The sequence below is a fragment of the Bufo gargarizans genome, chromosome 11 (assembly GCF_014858855.1).
Source record: "Bufo gargarizans isolate SCDJY-AF-19 chromosome 11, ASM1485885v1, whole genome shotgun sequence".
NCBI lineage: Eukaryota > Metazoa > Chordata > Amphibia > Anura > Bufonidae > Bufo > Bufo gargarizans.
The window spans coordinates 86,400,779-86,423,285 of NC_058090.1; the positions used below are offsets into that span (position 1 = coordinate 86,400,779).

Sequence of the window (22,507 nt, forward strand, 5' to 3'; positions counted from 1 at the left end):
CACACCCTGTGAGCTGTGATAGGGAGAGAGCTGCAGCAGAAAGAGACACACCCTGTGAGCTGTGATAGGGAGAGAGCTGCAGCAGAAGAGACACACCCTGTGAGCTGTGATAGGGAGAGAGCTGCAGCAGCAGCAGAAAGACACACCCTCTGAGCTGTGATAGGGAGAGCTGCTGCAGTAGAAAAAACACACCCTCTGAGCTGTGATAGGGAGAGAGGTGCAGCAGCAGAAAAGACACACCCTGTGAGCTGTGATAGGGAGAGAGCTGCAGCAGCAGAAGAGACACACCCTGTGAGCTGTGATAGAGAGAGAGCTGCAGCAGCAGAAGAGACACACCCTCTGAGCTGTGATAGGGAGAGCTGCAGCAGCAGTAGAAAAGACACACCCTCTGAGCTGTGATAGGGAGAGAGCTGCAGCAGCAGTAGAAAGACACACCCTCTGAGCTGTGATAGGGAGAGAGCTGCAGCAGCAGTAGAAAAGACACACCCTCTGAGCTGTGATAGGGAGAGAGCTGCAGCAGCAGAAGAAAGACACACCCTCTGAGCTGTGATAGGGAGAGAGCTGCAGCAGCAGTAGAAAAGACACACCCTCTGAGCTGTGATAGGGAGAGAGCTGCAGCAGCAGTAGAAAAGACACACCCTCTGAGCTGTGATAGGGAGAGAGCTGCAGCAGCAGTAGAAAGACACACCCTCTGAGCTGTGATAGGGAGGAGAGCTGCAGCAGCAGTAGAAAGACACACCCTCTGAGCTGTGATAGGGAGAGAGCTGGCTGCAGTAGAAAAGACACCCTCTGAGCTGTGATAGGGAGAGAGCTGCTGCAGTAGAAAAGACACACCCTCTGAGCTGTGATAGGGAGAGAGCTGCAGCAGAAAGGACACCTAAAATGGACACACCACCTGAGATAAATCTAGCAGAGCAATTGGAGCAATGAATGAGGAGATCTCTGGAGCCATGTGAGGTACAGGGCTGGTTCTAGCTTTGATAGAGAGAGATTGTCATGTACTTCCATGCTGCACCTACCATAAAGGACACAGCACGGAGACAAGAAATAAATATCATTTAAGCAAAGCAAAAAAAAAACAAAAAAAAACACAGATGTGCAAAAAATGTTTACTAGAAATAGCTGTAGTGACTGTACAGGTCAATAAATGAAGGACACACAAATACATATTCTACAAAACATATGAACATAGAAATGACAAGCACAGCGTCAGGGAACGTGTCCTGGAACCGTCCTACAAGAAAATGGACAGAAAATGCAGGAATAGTCGGGTGACGTGCTGACAATCACAGAGAGTAAGCCGCGGTTTCCAACTCCATAAAATAGATGAAAACTGCCTCGAAGAAGCTGTCTGATAATTCGTCCATCTTGTCCTTCAGCTCCTTCAGTACTTCCGCAGTGGACCCTTGGCTCGAGTTCAGGATCTTTGAGAAGAATGTGTTCCATAGACTTTCATTCCATAACCTGCAACAGAGTAGAGATCATGGATACCAAGGAGTCATATTTACTGACGGTGATATGTGCTATGGGGCCGGGGGTGTACACAGAAATCATGGGGCCCATAGCAAAAATCTGTATTATGGCTAGCCATAATCTGATAATCTATTAGTTAATCTCATAAAATCGGGTAGGATTGATTGATTTATTCACCCTGGGACCTCTTTTGTGATATTCCATGAAGAATCATTTTGCTGAATCTGGAGCGGTTTTCTGAAGATCATCAAATGAACCATACTTGCAATGCCAAGAAGATCCACCTGAGGGCAGCAGAAGTACAATATATGCTGAGAAGTCACAATGTACAAAGAATTTTACATCAGCGTTTTACCTATGATAATTATAATCTCCCAATTACAGCTTAAAGGGGAATTCCAGGGCAGGAAAAAAAAAAACACTTTCCCCAGGCAGCACATGGTTAAAAAAAAATAAAAAAATAAAATAAATAGAGCTGAGCAAACTGGTTGGTCTTGTAAAGCACCCAACAGGACGCCCCCATCACTTGACTGACAGGACCGGACATCTCGGCTGGCTCTGAAAATCTCTCGCCTGCACAGTTGCCCCGAGCAGAGGTGGAGGTGCAGAGGCTCTGCTTTCATTACACTTCTGGGTAGTGGCGCATAAACAGTTGCTATGCTGGAAGCAGAGCCTCTGCATTTGCGCCGCTACTCAAAAATTGTGCAGCGAATCACATAAACCAATATATAAACAGAGCTCAGCTTTATTTTCCATTAACGACTCCAAAAAATATAAAGTCCACCACACAAGAAAAACAAACCCCTATGTCAGTACATCAGGAGTCAGCAATCTCTGGCACGCCAGCTGTTGTAAAACTATAACTCCCAGTATGCGCCATCCACTTTCATGCAAGTGTGCACGCTGGGAGTTTTCGTTTTACAAAAGCTGGAGTGCAGGAGGTTGCCTTACATCAACAGGGGGGAAAAAGGTCTACATTTTGGTGTCCAATGCCCCCCCCCCCAGCCCTTTCACTGATCAGCTGGGTGAGAAAACTATAGAGTGGATGAAGCCAGAAGCAGAAGGCTCAGAGCACTGTCTAGTGGCCGCACTAGGGTACTGCAGATGAGCTTCCATCAACAGAAGCTACGTTGCGTTACACCGATGCCACAAACTACACCGTGGATACCTACTTGTTCTAAACCAGAACCATCCTGAACCCAATAGACATCTTTTAGCATAAAAAGTGAATCCGGTTCTCTCCCATTTACCTGGTAGGGGGAGGATTGCGGGCTTAAAATCTGTTGTCCATGTTCGGTCTGTGCTATCGGAAAAGCTTGTGCGGTCAGTGTGGGACACCGGCGCATGTCCATACTGTGAGAAAAGTCAATCAACTTGAAGAAAGTGCTCCTGTCTGTGCAGGAGGAGAGGTCAAAAATCCTGGAGAGAGAACAAACAGGACGTGTGATTGAAAGAAATCAACGAAGCACCAAGTCAACCATGCAAGAAGGGAAAATGGTCATTCTTGGATTGACATCTGAAGAAGCGTTGATGCCTCCATGTGCAGAATCTGGAAAGAACAAGCTGAACACAAGGAACAGCGGAAAGACCTCTCTACCAGGACTCCAGACATAACATAAGCCTTACACGTGCGGCTGGGCCTGAGCAGAAACGTCCCCTAATGAAAAGTAAGGTCACGTGCAGCGTGAATACAATGGTATTGTGTGACGTGAAGGAACACCGACCCAACATCCAGCAGTAGAGTCTCCGGCCTCAGGTCTCCATGGACTATGTCTGCTGTGTGCAGTTTCTCTACGAGGCTCAATAGGTTGTAGGCAAGCAGGATAGCAACTTCCTCCATCACAGCGTTGGGGTTCTGAAGTATATCCTGAATTGGGAAGAAAAGATCATTAGACTGCACAGACGGTACACGATGGCTCAAGAGCTATGCCTACAAAGCACCCTGTCAGCAGGATCAACCCTGTTAAGGCCTCATGCACAGGACTGTATAATACTGGCTGTGTGAATGTAGCCAATTCTTCCCTTCTGTAGACATTTCCTATCCTGGTCTGCAAAATAGACGAGACTAGGACATGTTCTTTTTTGCGGAACGGACATATAGATGCGGAAAGCACTAGGTTTTCTGCCTGCATTTTTTTCGGCCCCATTAAATTGAATCCATAAAAAAACACGGATCAGATGTGGAAAAATACGGTTGTGTGCATGGTGCCCAAGGCAGACATATTGCACTATGGGATTGACAGAGTACAGCGCTCCGTCCCATAAATCCTCAGACTGTAAGGCGCGACAGCACACGTGCAGGAAAGTCGCTCCATTCAAACAGGACAGGCGACTGGGAACTTAAAGTGGCCCTGGAAAAAACATAAAAGTGGCCCCATATTGTAGGCAGTTTCAAATTCACAGAAGGCAGGGCCAGCAATACCATAGTGCAGCACAAATACTGTAGGGTCCATGTGAAGGTTTACTTGGCACATACTCACTTGGACGCTGAAGAGTCCGACATCCTTGTAAAGCATAACACATCCATCGTGAAAGAGGTAGCAGTTACTCTGCTCCACCAAATAACTCATGAAGCCTTCACCAAGTCGCTCCTTCAGCTGCTGTACAATGTAGAAATCCCATGGAAGAGGTCTGGAATCCACCTGCCAGAAGACCACAAATTATTAAGGGAAAATAGTAAGAGTTTGACCTCCAAGATATCTACTCAGGTCCCCTTAGCTGACGGTGAAGATACCCATCAGGTCCACCTCAGCCAAGGGGGAAGAGTACTGTAATTCCACTCTGACAATTTAGAGGACATCTTGCAGGGGAAGGTGGGTGAAAGATTAAAATCTGCACTTGGAGTTTGGTAGTGATCACACATATAAAGTCACAACGTCATGCCATGTATGTAAGGAACGAACCACACACCTTTAAGGCGACTCCCACTCCTTTCACATTTTCCATATCAGAATCCGCTTTGGCCCCCTATATAAATTCTGCTGTTCTCCCCAAGAATAATTTCACCTTTAAGACTGTAGGAGTCACCGCCTACAAGACACAGTAGAAGAGGATTATACTTGATACCGTAACTCACTTTGTCTATTCGTGGACAGATTCTAGATATTGTGTTTTTCTCTCATCATAGGCATATAGCTGAGAAATGCTATCACTGCCAGATTGGTGGGAGTCTGACCACTGGGACCACCATCAGTCCTCAGGATGAAGAGGCTGCAGTGCTCCTGTACGGTGATTAACTACAACACAGTCACATTTACATGAATGGCGCCCCGTTGCAGTTCCTTTAGCAGTTTGTTGGACGGCTGCAACGATTACTCGAATAAAATAGAGTAACTCAACACAAAAAAATCTTCGATGCAAATTTTTTGCATCAAGGATTTGTTTGTCTCATGTGATCACGGAGCGCGAGTGAAACGCTTGCTATTACTCACACACCATGGTCACCCACCGGCCCGCATCACGCTGCACTGGATCCTGACATCATCAGGACATAGTGCATGTAAGCATGCACTATGACCAGACGCTGTGTGACGTCAGGTCCCAGTGCAGCACGCGGACAAGAGAAGGATGGACGAGCTGTGAAGTGTTCACGCTGCCCCTTAAGGAAAGGTAAGTATTAAACTGGCGCTGGGGACTGATGGCTAGGAGCGGAGCTGAAGGCCCAGAGGGGAGCTGAAGGCCCAGAGGGGAGCTGAAGGCCCAGCGGGGAGCTGAAGGCCCAGCGGGGAGCTGAAGGCCCAGCGGGGAGCTGAAGGCCCAGCGGGGAGCTGAACTGAAGAGTTTTAAAAGGAAAACGTTCTTTCCTTTTAGAGTAGAGTACTCTGTTAATTGTTGGATTAATCAATAGAATACTTGATTACTAAAATAAAGCGATAGCTGCAGCCCTAGTTGGTTGCGAGTACCAATGTACAGGAGAAGTGTTAAATGGGCAAAGATGTTCCACTACTGATAAGAGCATATAGGGCTCCCCAGCTGTATATACACACACTGTGGACAAGCCAAGAATAGTATACAGGGTGACAGGTTCTAGATTGAAGGCCCTTTTCTAAACTATAGCAGGACATTTTGATTTATTAGAACAGAATCTAACCCTCTTGAGTCTTCCGGCTTACCAAGCAGAACATCTTCCTGATCCTTTATAGCGGGGACCTGACCAGCCTCCTGAATGATCCCTTCTGACACCATTAGCTCAGGCATGGCCTCCAGCAGATTCTGTTGCAGTTCTCTGCTTCCTTTCGATACAGGAGCCTCTTCTAAAATATGGGCACAAAACATATGTATAAAGAAGTCGATGATCATTTCTTGGATAAAATTCATACACAGTTCATGAATACATTGTATTTGATAAGAACCCATTTTCATATGCTCCAGGGCCAGAAGTACGCCTTAGAACTGTGCATGCCTGGGATTTTAACGAACGCATCCAGGAAGCAGTAGCGTCAATCAACTTCAAGGAGGTGGAGTTACTAAGAAAGTCTATGAATATGACAGACTCCTCAAAGCAGAGGTGGACTCCTTACACTTCATTTGCATATGCCAGCTTTTCCTGTGCCCATCAAGTTGCTGAGGTTATCGACCAAAATTGACATTCTGTACATGGCACATAGCGCAGGGTAGGTGCAAAATGTGATATAACAGGTTCCCTGTTCAGGACCTCAGTGTAATGTTTTACTCCTCCTGTGGAGGCGCTGCAGGGAAATGGTACACTTACAGTCTTGTTTCACTAGACTGCTGTTGATCACTGGTAGTTCTTGCTTCTAGTCACCATTACTAGTAGTGATTGTCCAAAACAGAGAACCATTATCACTCTGCTATGATACACCCCGATCAATTAGAAAACGGATTCAAACAGAAGCCACTGATATACATTTTGCTAAAGCAATGGCTTACCGAAAGCTTGCTCATACACTCCAGATACAAGATGGACCATCAGCGTCTTGGAGGTCAACAAGCTAGAACCAATAGAGACAAAGGACGCAGAAGACACTGAGGAATGGGTATTTTCTTGACTGGCTTCTAAAATGGGACTGGAAATAATAGACACACACTCACACTTTGCCAATAGACTATGTTATACCTGAAATGCAGAAATAAACTCAATTTTAAAAAAGGAACAAACTATGATAACTCTGTACCTCAGCTTCTTGGGTGCACACCACTTGTCTATAGGACTCCTCAGACACAGGAGTCATCTCCCTAAGTGGTATTCTCTCAAGGTCAGAAGGATCACTTTGTTCCAGCTCATCCTTGGCCTTCTGGAAGGGAGTGGATGCAAACTGTGCTGCTCTCATAAAGTCGCATGTGTCCTCCGGGTCCGCAAACAAACTTTTATTTCTGTCTGAACCAGTCACAATGGCTTCTTCACTTAAGGGTTCAATATCTTCAAGGGTGCCCTTTACAAAACAATTATCCCCCCCAAAAAAAATAAAATATTTTTTTTAGGATTCAGTTAGTCTGAACACCATTTCATAGATATCATTTACAACCATCTTATTTCTTAAAGGGGTGGTGGCAAATTTTAAAACGTATTCTCTATCCCCCACGGTCACGAGAACGTCAGTCCTGGGTCTGCCCATATGAACAAAGTAGCGGATGCACATGTGGACTACTGCTCCATCTCAAGAAGACTGCCAAGGAGAGGCATGGAGATCTTCCATTTTCGTTTTTTTTTTTACTCACTGCCTTCCCATAATTTAATTTTCTGTTCACATAACCATATGGAGGCTTGTTTTTTATGGGACAAGTTGTGCTTTCTAAAGGCAGCATTTAATATTTCATACAATGTAGTGGGGGAAGCTCCAAATGGGGTGGAACTGTGGTAGTTCTACGAGTTTTTTTTTTTACAGCCTTTCTATGCGGTAAAAAAAAAAAAAAAAAAAGACCCATGGCCTTCTTTCTTAAAAATAAAAAACTTTGGGGAAAAAAAAGTTTTTTCATCACCTTAGGCCTCATGCACACAACCGTTGTGTGCATCTGTGTCCGTTGTTCCATTTTCCGTGATTTTCTGCGGACCCATTGACTTTCAATGGGTCCGTTGAAAACTCGGAAGATGCACCGTTTGTCATCTTCACATTGAAAACTCAGATTCAACAGTATATGCTAACACAGAGGCGTTCCCATAGTGATGGGGACGCTCCAAGTTAGGATATACTGAGAACTGTAATAACTGCCCCCTGCTGCCTGGCAGCACCCGATCTCTTACAGGGGGCTGTGATCCACACAATTAATTGTGCTGTTACCGATCGGAGCCCCAGCGATTAAACTGGGACTCCGATCGGAACTCTCCGCTGCCACCAATGATTGAAAGGGGGGGGGGGGGGCCGCACTGGCCACCAATGAATTTAAAACTGGGGAGGGAGGGGGGGTCTGCCCCCTCCTCCCTGGCAGCACCTGATCTCTTACAGGGGGCTATGATATGCACAATTAACCCCTCAGGTGCGGCACCTGAGGGGTTAATTGTGCATATCATAGCCCCCTGTAAGAGATCAGGTGCTGCCAGGCAGCAGGGGGCAGTCATGTCCACAGTTCTTAGTATATTCTAACTTGAAGCGTCCCCATCACCATGGGAACGCCTCTGTGTTAGAATATACGGTCTGATCTGAGTTTTCACAATGTAACTCAAATCCGATGGTATATTCTAACATAGAGGCGTTCCCATGGTGATGGGGACGCTTCAAGTTAAAATATACCATCGGATTGGAGAAAACTCCAATAGGGATTCCTGACTTTACATTAAAAGTCAACGGGGGACGGATCCGTTTGCAATTGCACCATATTGTGTCGACATCAAACGGATCCGTCCCCATTGACTTGCATTGTAAGTCAGGACGGATCAGTTTGGCTCCGCATGGCCAGGCCATGTCTGGTGATCCTCCAAAAATCACGGAAGAAAAAACGGACACGGATCATGGAACAACGGAACCCCGTTTTGCGGACCGTGAAAAAATACTGTTGTGTGCATGAGGCCTTATTCTAACACCTAGAACTTAGGGAGCTGTGTGAGGGCTAATTTTTGTATTGCAATCTGCAGTTATCAGTGATCCCATCTTGGGAGTGTGTATAATTTTTTTTATTAAATGTTTTTGGGGAGGTGAAGTGACGAAAAATAGAAAAATGGCAAATCAGCTATTTTTCTGTTACTGCGTTCACCGTACAGGATAAATATATTTATATTTTAATAGTTCAATAGGATTGATTAATGCATTGCTGAATAGAAAATTCTATATATTTCAACGTAACGCTGTCACCTGCAAGTCTACATTGGAATAGACCTACGATAGGATTCTGAGCCTTCAGCAAACTCCAGGCTGTTTACAACCAATTAATGGCTACCCTGATCTCCACGTGGGGGAGTCATTACAGCCGTTTTCAGCGCTTCGTGCACTTTTTATCACAGCGTCTGAGGAGTTAAACGTCTGCGATCGGCGTTCTTGCCGATCGAAGACATTAGCCCAGGGTGTCTGCTGAGTGAAAGATCCAACATCTGCCGTACATGTAGGGCAGATGTTGGGATGGGATTAAAACCTGCTCAAAGTTAAAGTGCCCCTCTGCTACATTAAAGGAATCTGTCATTAGTTTTATGTTCCTCATGGAATCAAGTTTCACCAAAACAACCAGGACAATCCATGTAAGAGACCCAGCCTTTTTATTAGTGTAACGCTGGGACAGATTCTCTGTAAAATCTGCATAGGGCCATACAGTGACAGTGTCAACAGCCAAAAAAAAAAATACTTACGGTGAGTGGGGTTTCCTCTGGTTTAGCAAGAGCTCTTGGAACAGGTGCCAGTGGGCGACGTTTGGGAGGAGGCATGTTATCCTGAGAGTCACTAGAGAAGATACAGGCAACACGTGAGGATTTATGGAATTCAATTACCTCTTCGGAAAGAAAAATTTGCTTCAACATTTCTTCCTTTTTTTTGAATTTCTAGTGCATGGGATGGAATTAGAGGATCTAATATATGTTCTAGCACGTATCAGTGCAAACACTACACAATGGGGAAGTTTATATAATCCATATTTTGTACGACAAAGGCAGGTATAATATAGAAATGGGCGTAACATTTAAATACTTCGTTTCATGACCCTTTGACAACCTGTGCCAGTATAAATCAGAGGTCAGCCGACCACTTGCATATTGGGCGGACACTAGGACAACCCCTTGTCCCTATGCCATGTAATACCACATTGCCAATGGCGATATGCCATATAACACCACACGGCCCTACACACAGCGGCCAGAGCCATGGCAATAGGCGAATCCCCCCATCATCTAGTAAAATGGTCAAGCTGCAATTCTACAGAAGAAATAATGATGGAAGACCTTGTTGAGAAGATTATATTATATAGCGTATTAGATGAGAGTCCACTTACACATCAGGTTCTGCTTCGCAGATCTCATCAAATATAGTGAATGGCAGATTGGAGGACTGCTCTGGAGAAGATTCTGTGGAGACCGATAACACAGTAGCTAAACTAGTTGTCATAATGAGATTATGATGAAATATGCTGGTATGTAATATCCAATCTATAAAACACTGGGGCAGATTTATCCCACTGGTGTAAAGTAGAGCTGGTTGAGTTATCCATAGCAACCAATCAGATTCCACCTTTCAATTTTCACAGCTCCTTTGGAAAATGAAAGGTGGAATCTGATTGGTTGCTATGGGCAACTAAGCCAGTTCTACTTTACACAAGTTTGATAAATCTCAGTCAGTGTCTTAGCTTATCATTTAAATAGCATCTGTCAGCATGATCAACCCTAATAAAATTCGTGGCCATTTTTGAAAATTCTTCAGTTTATGAGGAGAGGGGAGGACCTAGCCCCTTGGAGCACCTCTTCACCACCGCCTTTCTCCCTTAGCCTGTCCTGCTCTCCTGTTGAGGCCTCATGCACACGACCGTATGTATTTTGTGGTCTGCCAAAAATGGATCCACAAAAAAAAAATACGGATGACGTCAGTGAGCATTCAGTATTTTGCGGAATGGAACAGCTGGCCCCTAATAGAACAGTCCTATCCTTGTCCGGAATGATAAATAGGACATGTTCTATTTTTTTGCAGAACGGAAAAGGAAGATTACTCTTACCGGTAATTGGATTTTCCTGAACCCACGACAGCACCATGAGAGGCTCCACCCCCACAGACAGGAAACCTGAAGCATAAAAAGGTGGAGGCTCTCCTGCCACCTTAGTATGTTTTTCCAAAGATGAGAGGAAACTCCACCCGTAATTATCATTTAAATTTTTTTTTTTTCTGCACCACCACATACGGCAAACAACCACCAATCTAGTAGGGAAGGGAAATAAGGGTGCTATCGTGGGTTCAGGAAAATCCAATTACCGGTAAGAATAATTCTTCCTTTTTCCCCCTCACCCACAACAGCACCACGAGAGTGAAAACCATGGAGACAGGGTGGGTTGACAGCTGAAAGCACCTTAGAAACGAAGAGGAGGGGTCTAACTGTAAGCAGTAGTGTCTGAAGAAGGTAGTTGGAGAAGACCAAACAGCCGCCTTACAGATATCCTCTATAGATACAGCAGCCCTCTCAGACCAAGAACTAGAGCTAGCTTTAGTAGACTGAGCCCTATGGCCCTCTGGAGGAGACTTTCCTGGGGCAGAGTAAGGCAATGATATTGCTGAAGTAACCCATCTGGCCAAGGTATTCTTAGATGCTGCATGTCCCTTTCTTTTGCCCTGAAAAACAACAAACATCAAGGAAGACCTCCTCCAGTCTTTAGTCTTTGACAAATGTATTAAACACCTTCTAACATCAAGACAATGATAAGCCTTTTCGTCTTCTGTAGATGGTGACTAATAGAAGGTTGGGAGCACAATCACCTGAGATCTGTGAAACTGAGTCCACCTTGGGAAGGAATGATGGATCAGGTCGAATGACTACCCTATCTTCCAGTATGGTAGTATAGGGAGGATTGATGGAAATACTCTGGAGTTCACCAATCCTGAAAAATTGGTCCCCGAGACATAAGGTCGTGGATCTCTGGAAGGACCCACGGGTCCGACACAGACATCTTTCTCAGGCAGGTAAACCACGTTCTCCCGGGCCTGAAGGGAGCTATTAAAAGTCACCTGAGCATAATCTTCCCTTATCTTCTGTAACACCATGGAAATCAAGGGAAAAGGAGGGAAGGCATACCCCAGGGGAAAATTCCAACAGTGAAAGAAGGCATCCAGACCACAGGGGGATCCCTCTAGAGATAAAGAAAATAATTCCTTTACTTTCCTGTTCTGACTGATAGCAAACAGATCTACTGAAGGAACCCCCCAATTCTCTGTAATTTTATTAAAAATTTCTTGATTTAGACTCCACTCCCCTTGGGAAACAACATGACGACTCAAAAAACCTGCATGAATATTCTCTGTGCCCCGGATGTGAACTGCTGAGATGGAACTACAATTCCTTTCTGCCAACTGAAGACTCTCACTTGTCATCAACATTAAGGCCTTGCTTCTTGTACCCAGTTTGTTTAAATAGGAAACTACTGTGCTGTTGTCTGACATGATTCTGAGATGTCCGATATTAATGGAAGAACTTCTAACATAGCAAAATTTTACTGCCATAAGTTCCTTCATATTTGATGAGGCCGACTTCTGCCCATCTTGCCATAAACCTTGGAATGAGTGTCCTAGGATATCAGCTCCCCAACCCCAAGGACTCGCATCTGTAGTCAAGCATAAAAGATTCTTGCTTACCCAGGGAGCCCCTTGGGTTAGATTGCCTCTCATCAACCACCACCTTAATTCCTCTAAGGTCTGGTATAACTAGGCAGGATTCTAAGGGCTCCTTGCCCCCTTCGCAAGCTGACAAATCCCATTGTAGGCCTGAGTGGAACTGGGCCCATACAACAGCTGGAATACATGTCAAACGTCTCAGAATTGACATACCTTTTCTCAAGAAAATTCTTGGGTTACCGGTTAGATCTTGTATTTTTTCTCTTAATTTCGGGATCTTTTCTTCTGTTAAGAAACACCTCGGTACCCTTGAATCCAGTAGCAATCCTAGAAAAAGTTGACTCAGAGGGTTCCGGTCTTGATTTCTCTTTGTTCAGGAGCCATCCCATTCCAGAATCTGAGATACATTCTGTACTGCCTTCCTGCAGGACTCCCACGATTCTCCAACTATCAAAAAGTTGTCCAGATAGGGAAAAGGACATTCTTTTCATCCCCCGATATGAGCTGCCATCTGAGATTATCTTCGTGAACACTCTTGGTGCCATGGACAGACCAAAAGGGAAGGGCTTGGAACTGTAGGTGTCTGACCACTCCAAGCTCTACAGCGACCTAGAGGAACTTCTGATGATCTTGATGTATAGGGACATGAAAGTAGACCTCTTTTAAATCCAGAAACACCATGAAGCAATTGGGATAGAGCAAATTTATTGCAGATCTTGCAGTCTCTATTTTGAACTTTAAGACCAAGAACCCATTTAGCTTTTTCAAATGTATAATAGTTCTGAAGGTACAGTCAGTTTTTTTCACCAGAAAGAGAGGAGAGTAAAAAAACCTTCTCCCTCCTGTCCCTTTGGAACTGGAACCAAGACTTTCTCTCTTATCAATTCTAAGACCTCTAGCTCTATAGAACAGTTTGTCTTTCCAGTAGTCTGACTACAAACCTGTTTGGAGGAGGAGAATAAAATCATAACTTTAAAACCTAGACCAATGGTGTCTAAAATCCAGGAACTGTTGGAAATTCACTGCCATGCAGGAAGAAACTTTGCTAGTCTTCCTCCTACAGGCAACCTGACGTCATTGTTGGTCACCTGATTTTTTCTTATCACTGAAGGATTTGCCGAAGAAAAACCCCTCTTCCGCTTCTCCTTTGTGATCTGTATTTAAACTCCTTGTCACCTCCATGTCCTTCCCTGTTACCCTGAAAGGAACAGTCAAATCTACCTCTAGAGCTGTAACCCCTACCGGAAAAGGTCTATACAGGAAATTTCTTCTTCTTATCAGCTGCCTTATCTAACAGTTCCTCTAAAGCAGCACTAAACAGATACTTTCCCTCACAAGGGACTGCACACAATTTTTTCTTGGAAAGCAAGTCTCCGCTCCAACCCTTTACCCAAAAAGTCCTTCTGGTTGAGCTAGCCGCAAGCCTAATAGAATCTGCAGAAGAATCTGCTTTAAAAAAAAAAAAAAAAAAAAAAAAAGAAGAAGCTCTTAATGGTGGGAAGACCTGCCAATATTTCCTTCCCAAGACATTTGTTCTTTAACTGATCCTCTAACTCAGAGAGCCAAACATTTAAGGAACGGGCAGTACAAGTGGATGAAAGAGGGTCTAAACGAGGATGTAGCCATCTCCCAGGCACCTTTTAGAAACCCACTGCTTTCCTATCTAATGGATCTTTAAGGGAACCTGGATCCTCAAAGGGGAGACATGATCTCTTGGTAACCTTAGAAATCGCAACATCTATCTTAGGCGCTTTGTTCCAGGGAGCACAATCTGCTAATGAGAATATATATTTTCTCTTAAAATTCTTAGAAATATAAACTCTTCTATACTAGGCTTATCCCACTCCCCCCCCCCTTCCCCCCCAAACATCAAATCTTACATGGACTTTGGTTCTTTAGAATCTTCAATGCCCATGGTTGATATTACTGCTTTTAATAAAGGATTAATATCTTCCACTGGAAAAACCAAATTACGTACCGGTAATTCCCTTTTCATGAATCCTCCATGACGGCATACCATGAGAGATGACCCGCCTCCAACCAGGTAGGGACAGGAAGTATAAATTTGACCCTCCTCCGGCTCCTCCTCAGTGTCTTTCTGGATCGACAGCCTAGAGTGTTCTTTCGAATCTTTTTCCATTTATACCCTTTTTTATTTTATTTTTATTTGCACACCATCACACACACCATCACCTATGTGTAGGCCTATCATATTCTTATGAACGTATATACTTTATATATATATTTTATATATATATATATATATATATATATATATATATATATATATATATATATATTTATTTATTTATTTTTTCGGGTGGGAAACCCCTATGCCGTCATGGAGGATTCATGAAAAGGGAATTACCGGTACGTAATTTGGTTTTTCCCTTTCATCCTCCATGACGGCATACCATGAGATATAACATATTAACAACTTAGGGGGGGGATTATAGCCTGAAGGACTTTCCTCCCAAAGGCTAGATCTTGACCTGCCTTAACATGGATTCTGTAATGTTTGATAAAAGTATTTGGGCTAGACCAAGTGGCCGCCCTACAGATTTGCTGTAGTGAAGCGTTAGCCCTCTCTGCCCAAGAGGCAGAAACTGATCTCGTAGAATGGGCTGTAAAGGCTTCAGGAGGTGATTTCCCTAGCACTTTATATGAATCTGAGATCGCTGTTTTAATCAATCTGGAATAGTATTTTTTGTTGCTCTCTGCCCTTTATTTGTGCCAAGAAACTGAACAAACAAGGAGTCAGTCTTTCTGAAAGCCTTCGTGGCCTCTAAAAATATAAGCACTGCTCTCCGCACATCCAATTTATGAAACCTCTCATCCCCTTCTGTTTTCGGGTTTTCACAAAACGAGGGAACCAATATTTCTTCTTGCCTGTGGAAATTAGACACAACTTTGGGAAGGAAGGAGTTATCCAATTTAAACGTAATTCTATCTGAAGAAATAACACAGAAAGGTTCATTAATTTTCAGGGCCTGGATTTCACTAACCCTGCGGGCTAATGTAATTGCTACTAAGAACAGGGTTTTCAGTGTTATATATTTTACAGAGACGGATGATGAGGGTTCAAAGGGGCTTTCTATTAAGCCCGATAAACTACATTAAGATCCCAGGGGGGAGTCATAGCTTTCAATGACGGTCTCAGTCTATCTGCCCCTTTAAGGAATCTGACAACCCAAGAATGATTGGTAATTTTTTTCATCAAAAACTGCACTAAGGGCCGATATGTGAACCCTCAGAGTATTGGGACGAAGACCTTTCTCCAGCCCAGATTGTAAGAAACCTAGAACTGAAAGGACTGAAAATTTTTCAGGGGATACTTTCTCTTTTATACACCAGGTATTAAAGGCTCTCCAAACTTTATTATAGATCTTTGAGGTTGTCTCCTTTCTACTAGCCGACATAGTATTGATGACAGGATCTGTCAGGCCTTTAGCTTTTAAGATAAACCTTTCAGGTTCCAAGCTGCCAAATGCAGCTTTTCCACCTCGGGATGGAGAAGTGGACCCTGCGACAACAAATCCTGATCCCAAGGAAGGATCCATGGACTTTGGATGGACATGATCTTCAAAAGAGGAAACCATGATTTTTTGGGCCATAAGGGGGCTATCAAAATAACATGAGCCCTGTCTTGCCTTATCTTCTTTATCACTCGAGACATTAGTTGCAGGGGGGAAGGCATAAGCTAGATGGAAATTCAATTTTATTGAAAAAGCATCTATGCCTTCGCTTTTGTCTCTTGGATTGAGGGAAAGGAAACGACCTACTTTTGCGTTTGTGGCTGATGCCAAGAGGTCTATTTGGGGAACCCCCCACTTTTGGGTTATTTGGAGAAAAACTTCTTCCTTCAAACTCCATTCTGTTCGACATATTTTGACCCTGCTTAGGAAGTCTGCTTTTACATTTAAGCTTCCTTTTAAATGGACTGCTGAAAGGGATCTTATATTTTTTTTTTTTTTTTTTTTTGTTATTTGGCTCAGACATTGGCTTCTTGTTCCACCTTGATGGTTTAAATACGTTACCACTGTTGTGTTGTCTGATCTTATTTGGACATCTTTTCCTTCTATGTATTGACTCGCCACTTTTATAGTCTCCCAAACTGCCATCAATTCCTTTTGGTTTGAGGACCAAGTCTTCTGGTGGTCTGCCAGGCCCCTTGGAAATAGTGATTAGAGTAATGCACTCCCCACCCCAAAAGGACTTGCATCTGTAGTGATGAACACCTGTTCCTCCGAATTCCATGGAATTCCCTGGCATAGGTGACTTACTTGTTTCCACCACAGAAGACTCTGGTTTAACGTAAAGGGAATCAGAACTGTTTGTTCCAATTAACTTTGGTTTCTGTCCCAGCAGGCTAATATCCACTGTTGCTGAGTTCGAGAGTGGAACTGAGCCCACTTTATTGCAGGGATGCAAGAGGTCAAGGTCCCTTGTAGTCTCATAGCTTCTCGTATCGAACAAGATGGATGACTCTGAAACCTTGAGACCTTTTCTACCACTCCAGAGACTTTTTGCTCTGTAAGAGACGTCCTCTGACGAGTGGTGTCCAGGGAGAGACCCAAGAAAATTATTTCCTGGGACGGGACTGGCTTTGATTTTTCCCAATTTATTAGCCATCCTGCTAGATACAGCGTCTGGCAGGTCACTAAGAGATTGTTCCCCAGTGACTGTTTTGACTCGCCTACTATCAGTAGGTCGTCTAGATACGGAATAATCAGGATGTTCCTCCTTCTCAAGTGGGCCACCAGCTCTAGCATCACCTTTGTGAAGACCCTGGGGGCCGAGGTTATCCCAAAAGGGTAATACCTGGAACTGAAAGTGGAGCAGATCTTTCCCCAAATAAACCGCTATCTGCAGGAATTTTTTGGGACTGTTTGCATACCGGAATATGGCAGTATGCGTCTCTTAAGTCTAGGGAGGCTAAGAAGTCTCCCTTTTCCAGCAGATTCACGGTTGATCTTATTGTTTCCATTTTGAATTTGTTGTACTGTATGAACTTGTTTAAGTTTTTTAGGTTTATTATTAACCGAAATTTCCCGTCTGGTTTTTTTACTAGAAAAACGGTTGAATAATATCCCTGACCTTTTTGAGAATAGGGAACCGGAATTATGGCTTTTTGAGCCAGTAGCTTCCGAATCCCTTCTTCCAGATTTGTTTGGAGAACAGCTGTTTTTTTTTTTTTTTTTTTTTTTTTTTTTTGAATGGGAGTTACCCTGAAAATATTTGAGGGAGGAGGAAGACTGAAAACTATTTTGTAGCCTTCTGATATTGTATTTAAGACCCAAGGGTTTGTTGACTTTGCTTGAAAGGGGGTCCCTTTTTTTAACCCTCCGAAAGGGAAATTTCCTTTTCCCGGAATCTCTGGGAAAGGTCTACTTTGAATCGGAAGCCTTTTCTAGGATGGACTCTAAATCTTCTCCAAACAACAAATTACCATGAAAAGGTAAGGTACATAACTTTAATTTTGAACTGACCTCACCTGACCAAGACTTTAACCAGAGGGACCTTCTTGCCACGACCGCTAACCCGGATGCCTTTGCAGCTATCCTGACAGATTCCGCAGTGGAATCTGATAGGAAATCCACAGCTTTAATTAAGAGCGGAAAGGAATCTTTTAGATCACCATATGTATTTCCGCTTTTCAGTCAGGATTCTAACTGCGTGAGCCATTTCTTTAGTGATCTGGATACTGAAGTTGCAGCTAGGTTTGGTTTGAACAGGGCCGCACAAGCTTCCCATGTCTTTTTGAGGGTCTGATCCGTCTTTTTATCCATGGGTCAAATGGTAAGGCGTTTGGACCCTTCACTAATTTAGATAGGGAAACATCTATCTTAGGACAGGTAGTTAAAAGAGCTTCATCTTCACTAGAAAAGGGGAGCCGTCGCCTTATTGTCTTAGGAATGAATAGTTTCCTATCCGGTACCCTTTTAATTAGATCGTGCATGTTTTTATGTACCGGAAAGCCTCGGTTAGACCTCTGCTCAAATCCACTGAACATCTCGTCATGGACTGGTCTACAGATTTTTCTGAATCCGAACCAGAATCTTCAGCCTGATTCTGAATCCCCCTCGCTGGTCCCTGCGCCTGTTTGGAGCAGGAAGGGATTAATGAGGTATCTGACATAGCAGCCCTGATTTCTTCCCTAATTGTGTTTTTAAGTTCTTCTTTTAGGGACGGAACTAAATCCTTAGAAATGTTGTCAGTGCATTTTTTTACACACCTTCCTAGTAGAGGAATCAGAAAGTTTAACAGAACAGAGACTGCGCTTTTTTGCCCTCTGACTAGATTTTGCTTTCTGAGCACTCTCTTTCTCTGACACACATACAGAAAGAAAGAAAATACATAAGGGTTAACTTAACAGAATATACTGCCTTTACCCTTGTCCTAGCGACATTACTCACTGGTACGGATCCCTGAGTGGTCTCCATATTTCACCTGGATCCAGCATGATTTTAGGGTAAGAAGCCAGCTCACTGTTCCCCCTTAAATAGCTTTACCTTAAGACCTCAGATCAGAGGACGACCTCCGTCATAATCCTGCGCGATTTTGAATCTCCCGCCGCCGCCGGCATGCGATCCACCGCCCGGAAGTGCTCTCAGGCCCCATACCGGAAGTAAGCCTGTGGAACGCTTCGTGGAACGCATGGAGCGCGTCCACTTCCGGTGACGACACTGAGCGCCGGCCATGCCGGATCGCAGTGTGGAGTTTAGCAACCGACCGGAGGGACTCCCTGAGTGTCCGGCCCCACGTGGACCTGTCTGCCCGCGCTAGCAGCAGGTAAGAGACAGGTCTTTCAGAGCCCGTTTTCCCCAACTAGGGTCCGGACTCTGCTGCCTCCTCACATGGTAATCCTCTTCTTTCTTCATGGTCGGCGACCATAAGGGAAAACCTATCTCCTACCTGGAGGGACAGGAAGACACTGAGGAGGAGCCGGAGGAGGGTCAAATTTATACTTCCTGTCCCTACCTGGTTGGAGGCGGGTCATCTCTCACGGTATGCCGTCATGGAGGATGAAAGGGAAAAAAGGGCCTTCCCATATCTTCCCTCTCTTTTCCAGAAGAGTCAGATGATACGTCAGAACATGAATCCTCAAAAGAATGAAAATCTTGTTCTCGCTCTGAGTCAGAGGAGCTCACCAAATTAAGATGCTGAATTCTTCTAGATTTCTGCTCATTCTGACTCCCCGACTTCCTAGTGGACCTAGCCGATCTGACCAATGACTGAAGGTTATTATAAAAAGACAGTGATTCCTCTGTTACTGTCTTGTCAATGCAGACCTGACATTTTTTTAAGTATTCAGAAGGTAGAGGGCATCTGCATAGGGCACATTCCTTATTTTTCCTCTTAGACACAGCTTTCTTAGGTTTTTCCTGTAATATACAGTACAGACCAAAAGTTTGGACACCTTCTCAAAGAGTTTTCTTTATTTTCATGACTATGAAAATTGTAGATTCACACTGAAGGCATCAAAACTATGAATTAACACATGTGGAATTATATACATAACAAAAAAGTGTGAAACAACTGAAAATATGTCATTCTAGGTTCTTCAAAGTAGCCACCTTTTGCTTTGATTGCTGCTTTGCACACTCTTGGCATTCTCTTGATGAGCTTCAAGAGGTAGTCACCTGAAATGGTTTTCACTTCACAGGTGTGCCCTGTCAGGTTTAATAAGTGGGATTTCTTGCCTTATAAATGGGGTTGGGACCATCAGTTGCGTTGTGGAGAAGTCAGGTGGATACACAGCTGATAGTCCTACTGAATAGACTGTTAGAATTTGTATTATGGCAAGAAAAAAGCAGCTAAGTAAAGAAAAACGAGTGGCCATCATTACTTTAAAAAATGAAGGTCAGCCAGTCCAAAAAATTGGGAAAACTTTGAAAGTATCCCCAAGTGCAGTCACAAAAACCATCAAGCGCTACAAAGAAACTGGCTCACATGCGGACCGCCCCAGGAAAGGAAGACCAAGAGTCACCTCTGCTGCGGAGGATAAGTTCATCCGAGTCACCAGCCTCAGAAATCTCAGGTTAACAGCAGCTCAGATTAGAGACCAGGTCAATGCCACACAGAGTTCTAGTAGCAGACATCTCTAGAACAACTGTTAAGAGGAGACTGTGTGAATCAGGCCTTCATGGTAGAATATCTGCTAGGAAACCACTGCTAAGGACAGGCAACAAGCAGAAGAGACTTGATTGGGCTAAAGAACACAAGGAATGGACATTAGACCAGTGGAAATCTGTGCTTTGGTCCGAGTCCAAATTTGAGATCTTTGGTTCCAACCACCGTGTCTTTGTGCGACGCAGAAAAGGTGAACGGATGGACTCTACATGCCTGGTTCCCACCGTGAAGCATGGAGGAGGAGGTGTGATGGTGTGGGGGTGCTTTGCTGGTGACACTGTTGGGGATTTATTCAAAAATGAAGGCATACTGAACCAGCATGGCTGCCACAGCATCTTGCAGCGGCATGCTATTCCATCCGGTTTGCGTTTAGTTGGACCATCATTTATTTTTCAACAGGACAATGTCCCCAAACACACCGCCAGGCTGTGTAAGGGCTATTTGACCATGAAGGAGAGTGATGGGGTGCTGCGCCAGATGACCTGGCCTCCACAGTCACTGGACCTGAACCCAATCGAGATGGTTTGGGGTGAGCTGGACCGCAGAGTGAAGGCAAAGGGGCCAACAAGTGCTAAGCATCTGTGGGAACTCCTTCAAGACTGTTGGAAGACCATTTCAGGTGACTACCTCTTGAAGCTCATCAAGAGAATGCCAAGAGCGTGCAAAGCAGTAATCAAAGCAAAAGGTGGCTACTTTGAAGAACCTAGAATATGACATTTTCAGTTGTTTCACACTTTTTTGTTATGTATATAATTCCACATGTGTTAATTCATAGTTTTGATGCCTTCAGTGTGAATCTACAATTTTCATATAGTCATGAAAATAAAGAAAACTCTTTGAATGAGAAGGTGTGTCCAAACTTTTGGTCTGTACTGTACATACGTGCCATTAACATAAAGTAAGTATTATATAAAATAATGGCCAGAGGCTGCTCACCCCCCCCTCCTTCAGGTACCAAAGCTGGAGTGGAAGCAGGATCTTCCGGAATATCCTTTTTGTCTTCTTCCATGGTAGTTTGCCGCGGGATTTAGTACTCCTAATCCTAGTTATGAAGAGAACACCCGCCAGAAGACTATACACATGCTATTCGCATGAACTCGCCGGCAACTACACTTCGGGTTGCGCGCTCTTTACGAGCATCCTATGGAGTTATCCCCGCGCGCCCACACTTCCGGTGCCTTTGCGTTCCACCGACGTCTTCTGCTTCCTGTCAAGCCACTTAGGCATCCGGAAGCCACCGCTCCGCCCCTGGGCCTTGCTCCTCGCTGCCTAAGGTGCGCCACTACGCCACCAAATCCCACAGTGCTTCAAAGCTCTCTGAATCAGCCAACGCGCCTCTGCTGGTCCTTCGGTGCAAGAATATGCTACCATATACTATAGAAGACCGCAGGTAAACCAGGGATAGCCGGGGAAGAAGCCAGCTTTAGAACTTCAGGCTTCCCTCCAGGGACAGGAAACCATACTGAGGTGGGAAGAGAGCCTCCGCCTTTTTATGCTTCAGGTTTGTCTGTGGAGGCGGCGCCTCTCTCTCGTGGTGCTGTCGTGGGTGAGGGGAAAATACGGTTATAGAGAAACGGAATGCACACGGAGCAACTTCCGTTTTCTTTGCTAACCCATTGAAATGAATGGTTCCGTATACGGTCTGCAAAAAAAAAATAAAAAAAAAAAACACAATGGACACTGAAAGAAAATACAGTTGCGTGCATGAGGCCTAATAGGGCTCACTGTCCTCCTGCCTGGCCCTGCAATGCTGTGCATGCTCCGGCGGGAGTTGAGTCGGCACGTGTGTAGTTTGGATCTCATTAAAGGAGACAGCTCAAAGATATCGTACATGTGGTGACTAAACTCTTGACGGCACATACGTGAAAGAGGACAAGGAGGATGCCTGGCCCATGGGAGGGAGAAAGGTGGTGGTAAACCACTGCTCTGAACGCATAAATTAAGCATAAGAATGAAAGTAAAATCTCTATATTAAAAAAAAATAAAAAATAAAAAATAAAACACAGGGGCAGGGAAGCCAAATAAACCAGCGTTTCACCATATTTTTATTTTCACGCTTTATTTTGTGTTCCATTACCTTTAACTATATTTTTCCTATAAGGCTTAAGGAGCTTTTTACTCACCCAGACAACCAAGTTTGTTTTCAGCCACCAATGGGATCGCTGTGCTTTAAACGAAAGGGAACAAATCAAATTTTTTATTTATTAATTCCA

At 44.2% G+C, this 22,507-nt stretch overlaps 1 protein-coding gene across 1 annotated transcript in view; it reads right to left on the minus strand.

Annotated features, from left to right (window-relative positions):
- Positions 1-1,106: 1,106 nt before the first annotated feature.
- The window catches only part of BUB1B (BUB1 mitotic checkpoint serine/threonine kinase B), a 43,480-nt gene continuing 22,079 nt past the window's right edge, over positions 1,107-22,507 (minus strand). Inside the window, 13 exon segments of the mRNA XM_044272649.1 lie at positions 1,107-1,464; positions 1,651-1,757; positions 2,724-2,892; positions 3,198-3,340; positions 3,954-4,115; positions 4,384-4,440; positions 4,442-4,503; positions 5,586-5,726; positions 6,364-6,526; positions 6,633-6,866; positions 9,209-9,299; positions 9,844-9,916; positions 22,418-22,461. Coding sequence (XP_044128584.1) covers positions 1,287-1,464; positions 1,651-1,757; positions 2,724-2,892; positions 3,198-3,340; positions 3,954-4,115; positions 4,384-4,440; positions 4,442-4,503; positions 5,586-5,726; positions 6,364-6,526; positions 6,633-6,866; positions 9,209-9,299; positions 9,844-9,916; positions 22,418-22,461 — 1,624 coding nt within the window. The 3' untranslated portion in view covers positions 1,107-1,286.